General features: G+C 41.3%; 1 protein-coding gene across 4 annotated transcripts in view; it reads left to right on the top strand.

Annotated features, from left to right (window-relative positions):
• Positions 1 to 13,043, top strand: part of EDC3 (enhancer of mRNA decapping 3) — a 61,334-nt gene that overhangs the window by 22,379 nt on the left and 25,912 nt on the right. For all 4 annotated transcript variants that reach the window (XM_008015876.3, XM_008015878.3, XM_008015880.3 and 1 more), the window contains one exon: positions 1,018 to 1,337. In XM_008015876.3, the coding sequence (XP_008014067.1) occupies positions 1,018 to 1,337 (320 nt within the window). The remainder of the gene's footprint in view (positions 1 to 1,017; positions 1,338 to 13,043) is intronic.

The following is a 13,043-nucleotide window of genomic DNA, read 5'->3' as shown; positions in this document are numbered from 1 at the left end:
AGCCTTACTTCCTGATGGCCTTCCACAAGCATCCTTCCCTTTAGTATCACCATAACATTTGCAGTTTCTCACATAGGCCATATTTTCTACATTTCCTTAGTCTCTGAGTCCCTACCTGAGATGCCTTTCTCCCTACTGTTCTTTGCTTAGCCTCTCCTTCGCCTGTCCTGGCCAGATTTAGCTTAAGTATTACATTCATCTCCACCAGACTAACTTAAATATTTTGCTTTTAGGCTCTCTAGTCTCCTATGCACACCCCTGTCATAACATTTAACACTTAAACTTTTTTTTTTTTTTTTTTTTTAGACAGAGTCTCACTTTGTTGCCCAGGCTAGAGTGCAGTGGTGCATTCTGCTCACTGTAACCTTTGCCTCCCAGGGTGAAACGATTCTCATGCCTCAGCCTCCTGGGTAGCTAGGATTACAGGTGTGCACCATCACACCCAACTAATTGTTTCTATTTTTAGTAGAGACAGGGTTTCGCCATGTTGACCAGGCTGGTCTCGAACGCCTCAAGTGATTCGTCTGCCTCGGCCTTCCAGAGTGCTGGGATTATAGGCATGAGCCATTGTGCCCAGCCCATGTAACACTTTTGATTGAATATGTACTTGTCTTTTCTACTGATCAGACTGAGTTCCTGTGGTCACATAGTGGTTTTCATCTCTATATACCAGATCAAAATAGTTCCTAGTGGAGGGCTTACCATATAGTATTTTATATTTATGCCTGTTGAATGAGCAAGGGAGTGAATGAATGAAAAAAAAGCCATTAAACGTTGTGGGAATGTAAGATTAATATAGTTTTGTTGTTATCAATAACCTCTTTTTAAAGGCCAGCATTGTGTCACTTGGACAGTTGGTGGCTGACCCCTGTCCTTAAGCACACAGCCCCCTTTCCTAGCCTCTGATAACTCATTAAAATGCAGTCCTGCAAAGGGGTAGCTGTTTGCTAATGATCTCAGTTTCATCATTCTTACCACTATTATAATTTTGAAACTTGGCTTTTTTGTGTATTTCAGGGCAGGTGACATTACGGAGTTAAAAATTCTGGAGATACCAGGACCTGGAGACAACCAACATTTTGGAGACGTTCATCAGACAGAATTAGGCCCTTCTGGTGTTGGCTGCCAAGTGGGCATCAGTCAGAATGGCACAGGCAAGTTGGTCAAGAAGCCAACCTCTTCCAGCAGTGCCCCTCAGAATATCCCTAAGAGGACAGATGTGAAGAGCCAGGATGTTGCCGTTTCCCCCCAGCAGCAACAGTGTTCAAAGAGCTATGTCGACAGGCACATGGAATCCTTGAGTCAGTCCAAAAGTTTCCGTCGTCGGCACAACTCCTGTAAGTAGGGTCAAGTTGATATTTCTTCTCAATCTAGTGTTTCAGGGCTATAAGCTATAAGCACTGCTACTCTTTAAATAAATCCTTTATTACGCCAATAAAATGGATGCTGGCTGAGCTTCGCAAAAATACAACATAGTTCTCTTCCTCTAGGCCTAGTTCCTCAAGATGTTAAGGGAAAGGAAATAAGGTGTTAGGGATGTCTGTGAGCTTCCTGCCCTCTCTTACCACTTCCTTCGGGAAAAGTCTGCCCAGAGTTTACTGAGACTAACAGTGATGTTTTAAATCCAGTAAGTACTGGGTGTGGTGGCATACATCTGTAGTCCCAGCTACTTGAGAGATTGAGGCAGGAGGATTGTTTCAGCTCAGGAGTTCAAGGCTAGTCTGGGCAAAATAGCAAGATTCTGTCTCTAAAAAAGGAAAAAAAAACTTAAATCCTGTTACTGATGTTGGTAGTAGTGTCTGAGTTGAACCTGCACTTGGGCTGTTCCAGAGGATTCTTGAGTAACTTCTCTTTCTGTGATTTGAGACTCATCCTCAGAAGAGAGGAGAGGACTGATCCAAACATCTCTGTGATCTTTCATTTTCTAGCAGAGTGACAATTTTTAATTTGCTGTATTTATTCCTACTGACACATCAAGAAGAATGTGCATTGGTCTGTGTTGCTGCCCAGTTTTGTTTGGTACTAACCCATTATTAAATGCCATTTGCTGATTATAAAACCATAGCTATGGCCAGGCACGGTGGCTCACACCTGTAATCCTAGCACTTTGGGAGGCCAAGGCGGGCAGATCACCTGAGGTCAGGCGTTTGAGGCCAGCCTGGCCAACATGGTGAAACCTCGTCTCTGCTAAAAATTCAAAAATTAGCTGGGCGTGGAGGCACATGCTTGTTATCTCAGCTACTTTGGAGGTTGAGGCAGGAGAATCCCTTGAACCCAGGAGGCAGAGGTTGCAGTGAGCTGAGATTGTGCCACTCCAGCCTGGGCGATAGAGCAAGACTCTGTCTCAAAAATAAAATAAATAATATAAAATGAAACCATAGTTGTGTTAGTGGTATGGTGGTGAGCATAGCTGCCTTCCAAAACCAGTTAATTCACTAGAACTGTTCTTCTCCAACGTATTTACTAGAATAATGTTACGATAGTGAATCATAACATTCACTGGAATCTGTTATGCTCCTTAAATTAATATGAATGTTGTTTTAAAAAATTACTTCCAAATGGCAAACTATTCTCATTTTACTTAGATGGCTTTGTACTCAGAGATGGTAGTAGAATGTATTAGAAACTTTAAGTGAGAGACTGGGTGCAGTGGCTCACACCTGTAATCCCAACACTTCAGGAGGCCGAGGCAGGCGGATCGCTTGAGCCCCGGAGTTCGAGACCAGCCTGAGCAACATGGCAAAACCCCATCTCTATGAAAAAAAAAAATACAAAAAAATTAGCTGGGCATGGCGGCGTGCACCTGTGGTCCCAGCTACTCAGGAGGCTGAGGTGGAAGGATGGCTTGAGCCAGGGAGGCGGAGGTTGTGATTAGCCGAGATCATGCCACTGCACTTCAGTGTGGGTGACAGAGTGAGACTCTGTCTCAAAACGAACAACCAAAAGAAATTTTAAATGAGTATTCATGAACTCATTTAAAATTATAAGCTAGAGTCATGCTATGGCATTACCTTCTGAAAGGCACAATTTAGAGTGAGTTATGTCTCTCTAGACCGGACTCAGAAAGTTTATTACATAAAATTCCAGATACTTCTTGCTACCATTGTTGCTCCTCACACTGTGGTCCTGGTGGCATTGTAGTAAGGTTTTAGTGTGCTGGGTGAATTACATTAATAGCTTGTGGTGTGACACCTGTGTCAGGGGCCAACATTTTTTTTTGAGATGGAGTCTCACTCTGTTGCCCAGGCTGGAGTGCAGTGGTGTGATCTCAGCTCACTGCAACCTCCACTTCCCGTGTTCAGGTGATTCTCCTGCCTCAGCCTCCCTAGGAGCTGGTACTACAGGCACTTGCTGCCATGCCCGGCTAGTTTTTTTTGTTTTTTGTTTTTTGTTTTTTCTGAGATGGAGTTTCGCTCTTGTTGCTCAGGCTGGAGTGCAATGGCACGATCTCGGCTCGCGGCAACCTCCGCCTCGTGGGTTCAAATGATTCTCCTGCCTCAGCCTCCCGAGTAGCTGGGATTACAGGCATGCGCCACCACGTCTGGCTAATTTTGTATTTTTAATAGAGATGGGGCTCCATGTTGGTCAGGCTGGTCTCAAACTCCCGACCTCAGGTGATCCGCCCACCTCGGCCTCCCAAAGTGCTGAGATTACAGGTATGAGCCACCGTACCAGGCTCCCTGGCTAATTTTTGTATTTTTAGTAGAGATGGGGTTTTGCCATGTTGCCCAAGCTAATTTCGAACTCCTGACCTCAGGTGGTCTGCCTGCCTCGGCCTCCAAAAGTGCTGGGATTACAGGTGTGAGCCACCGTGCCTGGCCTAAAAAAAATTTTTAATGTATGTAATGTACAGTTTCAAGGTAGTTTCCTTTGGTGCGTAAGAAACAACTATCTGAAATGATGATGTTTGCAAATATGAGACTGAAATTCACTTGTGAGTTCTGTATCCTTAGAAAAATTGTAGAATACTTGGATAGAAAATGATTCTTTCCATTTGGACTTTAACCTTCTCTATTTTGCTTGCATTCTGTTCTGTTCTGTTCTGTTCTGTTCTGTTCTGTTCTCTTCTGTTCTCTTCTGTTCTCTTCTGTTCTCTTCTCTTCTCTTCTCTTCTCTTCTCTTCTCTTCTCTTCTCTTCTCTTCTCTTCTATTCTATTCTCTTCTATTCTCTTCTATTCTGTTGAGATAGGGTCTTGCCTTGACACTCAGGCTGGAATGCAGTGATACGATCACAGCTCACTACAACCTTGAACTCCTGGGCTCAAACAATCCTCCCACCTCAGCCTCCTAAGTAGCTGGGACTACAGGTGTGTGCCACCATGCCTGGCTAGTTTTTTTATTTTTAGTAGAGAGAAGGTCTCACTATGTCGCCCAGTCTGAAAATCTTTTTTCTTTTACCAGAAATTGTTGATTTGTTAGAAGTTCATATAGGCAGTTTATAATCTTCCATGCACTTGAAGATGACCCTTATTAGCAATTCGTATGATTTTTTCCTACATATTTTTCTCCCTGTTATTAACATCTTACATTGGTATGTACATTTGTTATGATTATTGAACCGGTGTTGATGCATTATCATTAAACAAAGTCCATATTTTATTCAGATTGCCTTAGTTTTTACCTGATGCCCTTGTTCCAGGATCCTGTCCAGTATATCACATCACATTTGGTAGTCATGTCTCTGCTTGGCTCTTACAGTTTCTCAGACCTTCCTTGTTTTTGATGACCTAGACATTTTGATGAATACTAGTCAGGTATTTTGTAGAATGTCCCTCACTTGGTAGTTGATGTTTTTCTCATGATTAGACTGGTGTTATATGTTTGGGGGTGGAAGACAACAGAGGTAAAGTACCATTTTCATCACTTTGTGTCAAGTGTATATATTGTCACTATGGTTTATAACTTTTGATGTTCACCTTGATCACCTGGCTAAAGTAGTATATGTCTAGTTTCTCCTCTGTAAAGTGACTCTTTCTTCCCCGTTACATATGTACTCTTTGGAAGAAAATCATTATGTGCAGCCCACATCCAGGGAGTGAGGAGTTGTGTTCCCTCTCCTTGAGGACACAGCGTCTTCAGACATTACTTGAAATTCTTTTATTCCAGAGATTCCTCTCTTCTCCCCCATTTGTTTATGTGTTCAGTCATTTATTTATATCAGCATGTACTCATGGGTATTTATTTTATACTTCGGCTTATAATTCAATATTACTTTATTTTGTTACTCAAATTATTTCAGTTTTGGCTAGTCTCCAATCTTTGACTTGGATCTCATGTCCCTTTGACATACTCCAGTGGAATTTTTTTGTTTTTGTTTTTGTTTTTAGTACTTAGGTAGTTTCTGACACTGAAAGATGCTTGTTACTGCCACTACTGCTGCTGCTGCTGCTCCTCCTCCTCTTCCTCTTCCTCCTCCTTTCTCCCCCTCCCTCCCACCCCTCCTCCCCAATTCTCCTTTCTTCCTTCTTCACTAGGTATGCTCATTGCTCCTGGGTGTCACCCTTATAGCTGACAGCAAGAAAATATGTGTATATACTTCTCTGCAGAGTTCACAGAAAAGAAAATATATATGTGTATATTTAACCAGTATATATATATATTTAAATATTTCTATATGTAACTATGTATATTTTACTATACTAAGAATGAGTTCATACTCATGTCTCCAACTTTAATCCATTACCACATGGATCCTTCTAGCCTTCTCCTTTTGCTTGTCTGTTACTTCTCACTCCAACAGTGAGAAACCTGTCTGCTATTGTCATTCATTCTTTACATAATTATTCAATTCCAGTATACATGTATAGTGGTGTCAGAATTATTAACTCGTATCCCCATTCCTGTGGGAGACTGTCAAATAGAATATGGCACTTACGTACCGTTTCTTTTGCCTTTCATCTGACTCCATTCATTTCTAGAGTTATTTAGGTCTCCCATTTCCTTCATTGACTTGTTTCATATATTCATATTACAGTTAATTTGTTTTGTCACATTCTGCATTCCATCCTGGGGTCTCCTGACCTCTTAAATGATTTTTTAAAATTTGCACACACTAAGGCTCACTCTTTGTGCTGTAAAGCTCTGTGGGTTTTGACAAATACAGCATCATGTATCTGTCATTACAGTGTTAAACAGAATAGTGCATTGTCCTAAACAATCTCTTGTGCCTCACCTGTTCAGCTGTCCCCACTTCCCCCTGGCAACTACTGATTTTTTTATTAACCCATCTTTGCAGTTTTGCATTTTCCAGAATATCACATAATTAAAATTATACAGTATATTGCCCTTTCAGACTGGCTTCTTTCACTTAGCAAGATGCATTTAAGATTCATTCATGTCTTTTTGTGGCTTGATAGCTCATTTCTTTAATTGATGGATAACGTTCCATTGTGTGGATGTATCAGTTCCATTCACCTATTGCAGGGCATCTTGGTGGCTTCCAGGTTTTGGTTATTCTGCTTTTGCTGTTTTGTCAGTTTCCTTTTTCTAGATTGTTAACTGTACATAAGTAAGGTAAAGAGATCGTAGGGCAGTAAAATGTTACTATTTTTCAAGGAACTTATTTAGAATCCAGATTAGTTTGGAAAATGTTTGTGGCCTGGGAATTTGGTAATGAGACATGGCTCAGAATAGGTTGCTGAAAGAAGGTAGAGTTATAATTATTTTTCCACTCATTGAGCCCTGTAAGTAGAAAGGTCTGCCTTAGAATTTTCTCCAGTTTATGTACATTGACGTTGAGACTAGTAGATTGATGAAGCTATATAAATATCTGTCGGCCGGGTGTGGTGGCTCACACCTGTAATCTTAACACTTTGGGAGGCCAGGATGGGCAGGTTGCTTGAGCTCAGGAGTTTGAGACTAGCCTGGGCAACATGGTGAAACCCTGTCTCTGCAAAAATACAAAAAATCAGCTGGGCGTGGTGGCGGGCGCCTGTAATGCCAGTTACTGAGGAGGCTGAGGCATAAGAATTGCCTGAACCTGGGAGGTGGAGGTTGCAGTAAGTTGAGATTGTGCCACTGCCCTCCAGCCTGGGCAACAAAGCAAAACTCTGTCTCAGGAAAAAAAAAAAAAAGAAAGAAAAGAAAGAAGGAAATGTAATCTGTCTTCATTTCTGGCTTTTAAGTGTTCTTTCAGGATTGCAATAAGGAGTTGAGGAATTTGTTGGTTTATAATAGTTACCTAATCCAACATTGATAATTTAGCACAAGCAGCTTTTAATCTCTTCTCTTGGGGTGGGAGTGGGTTTAAAGAATCATATAAAGAATAGTTTTTCTGTGACCATTCAGAATGTTTGTCAAATAGATATAACATCAGTCCCAGGGAGCAGAGGGAAACCAAGCCTTGTTTAGGATGCAGTTCTGTGTATGGGTGTAATTCATATTTATCAAATCCCATGTCACAGCTAAAAATGGTGACCATGAGGGGCAGATGAAAGGCATCCCTCTCTGAAATCTTAGTCTATGAACTTGAATAGTCATTGGTAACATGCATTTGAATAAAAATTTAACAGTTAAGTTAAGGCTCTTTTGCCTGTAGAACATGAAAGTAGGTAGCTGAGGCCGGGCATGGTGGCTCATGCCTCTAATCCCAGCACTTTGGGAGACTGAGGTGGGCGGATCACCTGAGATCAGGAGTTTGAGACCAGCCTGGCCAACGTGATGAAACCCTGTCTCTACTAAAAATACAAAAAATTAGCTGGGCCTGGTGGTACATGCCTGTAATCCCAGCTACTCGGGAGGCTGAGGCAGGAGAATTGCTTGAACCCGGGAGGTGGAGGCTGCAATGAGCCGAGATCGTGCCATTGCACTCCAGCCTGGGCAACAAGAGTGAAACTCCATCTCAAAACAAACGAAGTAGATAGCTGGCCTTTAGCTCATTTATATTTAGAGAGGGGTGGTCCTATAGGCATGACATTGCCTCTGTTTAGCACTGATTTCCCTTTTTCTCTTTGTTACTGGAGGTGGAGAGAAATGAGAAATGGTATTGAACCTTTTAAATGGAAAGAAGGTCAATATTATCTTGTTGCAATATGGTTGGGCTTTAACAGTCTGTTCATTTTAACAGTCATCCCGCCACCTGAGGCAGGAAGTAAATTTTGCCAAGTTTTCATGGTCCTAGTGAGGTCTTCTTGACTTTTAAACTTCCTTGGATGTGCTTCATATCTAATAGGCTTGAAAACCCAGGGCCTAGAATTTGAGAGTTAAGAAGAAGGTCCCATATATTCTCAGGCACCTTCTCATGATGCCTGTTGAATCTGGCAGTAAAACATTTGTAGTTTAACATTCAGGTACCCTTTAGTGTGGTAAGTGCAGGACAAAGTTCCCCCTTACAGTGTGTTTGTGACAAAAACCAATAAATAAGTGGCATTGAGGGTTACACAACAATAGGTTTGTTACAGGTTGTCCTGGCCAAAGGGCCTCTGTGTCAAAGGCTGGCAGAAAAACGGCACAGGAAGGCGGCCAGCCTGCAGTCTTTTTTTTTTTTTTTTTCTGGAGACGGAGTCTCACTCTGTCACCCAGGCTGGAGTGCAGTGGCACAATCTCGGCTCACTGCAAGCTCCGCCTCCCGGATTCAAACCATTCTCCTGCCTCAGCCTCCCGAGTAACTGGGGCTACAGGCGCCTGCCACCATGCCTGGCTAATTTTTTTGTATTTTTAGTAGAGACGGGGTTTCACTGTGTTAACTAGGATGGTCTTGATCTCCTGACCTCGTGATCCACCCGCCTTGGCCTCCCAAAGTGTTGGGATTACAGGCGTGAGCCACCGCGCCTGACCCCTGCAGTCTTAATACTTGCATGGCCCTTGTAATTGAAAGGTAAAGAAATCTGGGAAGACTGTTTATCTTTTCCAGTGGAAGTGTTTTTCTCTTGCAGTGGCCAAAGGCCAGTTTAATGCAGAGCCAGGCCCTTTGGGCTGAGTTAGCCAAGTACTGAGACAGCTTATTCACTCAGGACTTCCTAATATTTGTATTAAAGTAAGAGGAAAGGGAAGAATAAGAGACAGCTGAGCACATTAGCCTGCCTTGCATTTATTTTATATTCTCTTACTGACCTGTGATGTCAGTATTTCCTCTTGGGAAATGTTTTTCACACTCTGCTTTCCTGACAGTGTTTAAAACATAGCTGGTCCTTAGTGTCTGTGTCTTGAATGAATCAGCTCTGCATTTAGAGGAGTACAGGAAAACATCTGAAACCTTCTACATACACATCTCTGGGGTTTGTTGTAAGTTATGTTTGTAGAATCCTACAGCTGAGCCAAGAAACGGTGACCAGTGCCCAGCATCATTAGGGCAGAATTAGGGCATCTCCCATTGTGGACCCTGTTAGTCTTTATAGTGGGGCACTTTGTCAACATGCTGTGAGCGAACTTTACAGCTAGTCATGTTTGTTTTCTTTACTTTTCTACTTTGCATTTCAGTAGCTCCTCCTCATGTGGCATGATATGAAGTGGGTACTATTTTTTAGCTTTTTATTTTTATTTTTTATTTTTTGAAACTGAGCAAAAGTTTTCTTTCTACGCTGCACTCTCTCCCCCCAAATAAAGGTTGAGTATCTCTTATGCAAAATGCTAGGGAGCAGAAGTGTTTCAGATTTTGGATTATTTTAAAAGGATTTTGGAGTATTTCTGGAATACATACCAGTTGAGCATCCCTAATCCAGAAATCCAAAATGCTCCAATCAGCATTTTCTTTGAACACCACGTTGGCACTCAGAAATTTTTGGATTTTGGATGTTTGGATTAGGGATGCTCAGCTTGTGCTTTCAAACATTCATATTGGTGTTCGGTGGTTAGTGCACTGTTTAGGGCTAACAAATACTGGGCTAGTGGTTAGAGAAGCGACTCGTGCTTTTCTTTTTCTTTATGTTTTATTTTATTTATTTATTTTTGAGACGGAGTCTTGCTCTGTCACCCAGGCTGGAGTGCAGTGGCGCAATTTCGGCTTACTGCAACCTCTGCCTCCCGGTTTTAAGTGATTCTCCTGCCTCAGCCTCTGGAGTAGCTGGGATTACAGGCACGTGCCACCACGCCCAGCTAATTTTTGTATTTTTAGTAGAGACAGGTTTCCCCATGTTGGCCAGGTTGGTCTCGAACTCCTGAGCTCAGGCAATCCACCCACCTTGGCCTCCCACAGTGCTGGGATTACAGGTGTGAGCCACCTTGCCAGGCCAGCTCATGCTTTTCAAACTTTAGTTCCAGGATAACCGGCCTTCTACCAGTGTCATTTGGGAAGTCTGACCTGCCTTCAGAGTATTTGGGTCTTTGGATTCTAGATTCTTTCCTGTTTTCTCTCCTATGACTGTTTTTGTGCCTCTACCTGTTCCTCTTTAGCAGTATCTATATCCTGTTTCCTCTGAGCTTTATTCTTGGTCACCTGGTTTCAGGAGCTTTGGGTTTTATCTGAATGGGAACGATTTCCCATTTTGCTTCCTTAACCCTGTCTTCTCCTTCATTGATCAACTGCTTATTTTCATCAGTCATTGTAATAGTTCCAGGATAGTTCATTGTCAGTCATATTGGACATGACTGAACTTTTTCCACTGAAGCCCTTGCTTCATAACTCTTTTGTATTGTATTATTGTCAACAACTTTATCTTCCTGGCCTTTTCAGTCATGCAACAAAGTTGGCATGATTTTTATTGCTTTTTCTTGTAGTTAATGTCAAGTTGCCCTTTTTTTATAACCTCTTTTTAGACTTTTAACTTTTGATTGGCTAGTGTTTGCTTTTTAAAAATATATATGTAACTGTTTTTATTTCTTAATTCAGTGGAGTTTTGTGTACTTACACTGAACCCGGCATAGTGTTGGGTGACACGTGTGAATGACATCATTCCTGTCCTCTGTTGGCTTATAAACTCCTTGGGAAGTTAGAGCAAGAACACAGATTAACTACAGAACAAAGTTGGTAATATAGCATAAGTGCTAGGTCAGTGGTACCCACAGTGTTGTAAGTGGTCAGATGGGAGTGATTTTTTTTTTAGCAAGAGTAATCAAAGATAGTGTGTTTGGGCTGAGTCTGTAACAGCAAAAATGAGAAATAACTTAAAAGTTAATCAGTAGGTATGATCTATGTGCTGTATATCAATATGGTATGATCTATGATTTATGCAGTTATAAAAAGTAAGGTACAGTCTTTGAAGAATTTTTTCATGAAACTCAAGGATGCTCCTGAGCAAGAAAGCAGGATACAAAACTTCATAAGATGGATGCAAATTTTTTACTAAAAGAAAAATCAAAATATTATGTGAATATTTAGATTTTCTACATATTTTGTGCATTATCTGGTATGAACATCTGTTAACAAACATTATTTTTAAAAAGGAATACTCATTTCCTATTACCTTTGAATTATTTATTTGACCATTGTGCCGTACTGAATCGTTTTTCATTTTTGCATTGTGTGTACATTTTTTCTTTTTTCTTTCTTTTTTTTTTTTTGAGACAGAGGCTCGCCCTGTCACCCAGGCTGGAGTGCAGTGGTGAAATCTTGGCTCACTGCAAGCTCCACCTCCCGGGTTCAAGCGATTCTCGTGCCTTAGCCTCCCGAGTAGCTGGGATTACAGGTGTGTGCCACCATGCCCAGTGAATTTTTTTGTGTGTTTAGTAGAAATGGGATGAGAAAGCAGAGCTGAATCAGGAAGAAAGAATGGGTATGAAAATATAAGGTCAGGATAACACCAGTAGCAATATACACAGACAACGGAAGAACAAGAGAATAAGGATTATCAATGTACTGCCTCAATATTAAATCAAAACATCCTATTAGAAATAGGTCTCTTGCCCAGTGGTCACTCTTCAGTGGGTATGTTTTCCCCAGGTGTGGACGGAATGATTCACCAGGACGTAGGAAGAAGATACTGAATATTCTATTTTTTATTTTAACTAAAAACAGTAGAAATTAAACTTTATGAATTTTAATGTATTGATGAAAACTAGCACCCTTATGAAGTTCCATGCCAGCCAATTGCTGCCTGTATTTGAGATATCTGAGGAAAATATGACTTTCTATAACAAGAAGTCTATCCATGCTAGTGGGTATACATCATTTTTTAAAAATTGCAGTAAAATATACATTACATAAAATTTACCATTTTTAAGTGTACAGTTCAGTGGCATTAAGTGCATTCACACTCTACAGCCATGCCAATTTTTCACTAAATCATATAAAAATGTATATGTGGCTTAAAAAGATTCTCATAAAGAAACTATATGTTAAGTAACAATAATATTAATGTAATCATAAGTAAACAAGAAAATGGCAGAACACTTTCCCTATTCCTCTTATAGGCCTTCTTTAGCTAGAATGAGGTTGTCAAAACTTAATCAAATCTATGAAGATGGTCTCCCAAATTAAAAAGTATCAAGAAGGTCATTCCGAACATGAATCCACATTAACTATTACGAATTAACTTCACCCTAAGTGTATACTCTGCATCAAAAGTCTGTGCAAACTGTAGCCCATGGGCCAAATCCAACCCACTGCCTGTTTTTGTAAATAAAGTTTTATTGGCACACAGTCATGGTCTAGGCAAAGTTAAAAGAACACAGAGGATAATGTCTAGATAATGTACACACAGCCGGGGGTGGTAACTCACACCTGTAATCCTAGCACTTTGGGAGGCCGAGGCGGGCAGATCACCTGAGGTCAGAAGTTCCAGACCAGCCTGACCAGCATGGTGAAACCCCTCCTTCCATTTATTTAGACTGTGATAGAGGTTCAGTCTAGCATACCAGTCACCTGATCCACTCTTTCAGGGTAGTCAGATGGAGACCAGAGCTTGATTCTCTGGGGGTGGGTGGTTTGGAGAATTCTGTGGGACCTTCTGCCTTGGCTGCTAGAGTAGTTGTTGACTGATGTGTGGTAGCCAAATAGGGTGTCAGAGACAGGTTGTGGCTGGCTACTGTGTTGTGGATGTGCATTAGTGTGGCCTCTACAGGATCAGCTCGGTATGGACCCTCATTATTTGGTGTTTCAGAAACTGCTTACCCAGAAGAGAGAAAATTCTGAGAAAAGAGATCACATTAACCGAAAGGTCTAAAGAAAG

This window comes from Chlorocebus sabaeus, chromosome 26 (assembly GCF_047675955.1).
Source record: "Chlorocebus sabaeus isolate Y175 chromosome 26, mChlSab1.0.hap1, whole genome shotgun sequence".
NCBI lineage: Eukaryota > Metazoa > Chordata > Mammalia > Primates > Cercopithecidae > Chlorocebus > Chlorocebus sabaeus.
The sequence above is the reverse complement of the archived record's forward strand: the minus strand, read 5'-3'. Positions and strand labels throughout refer to the sequence as shown.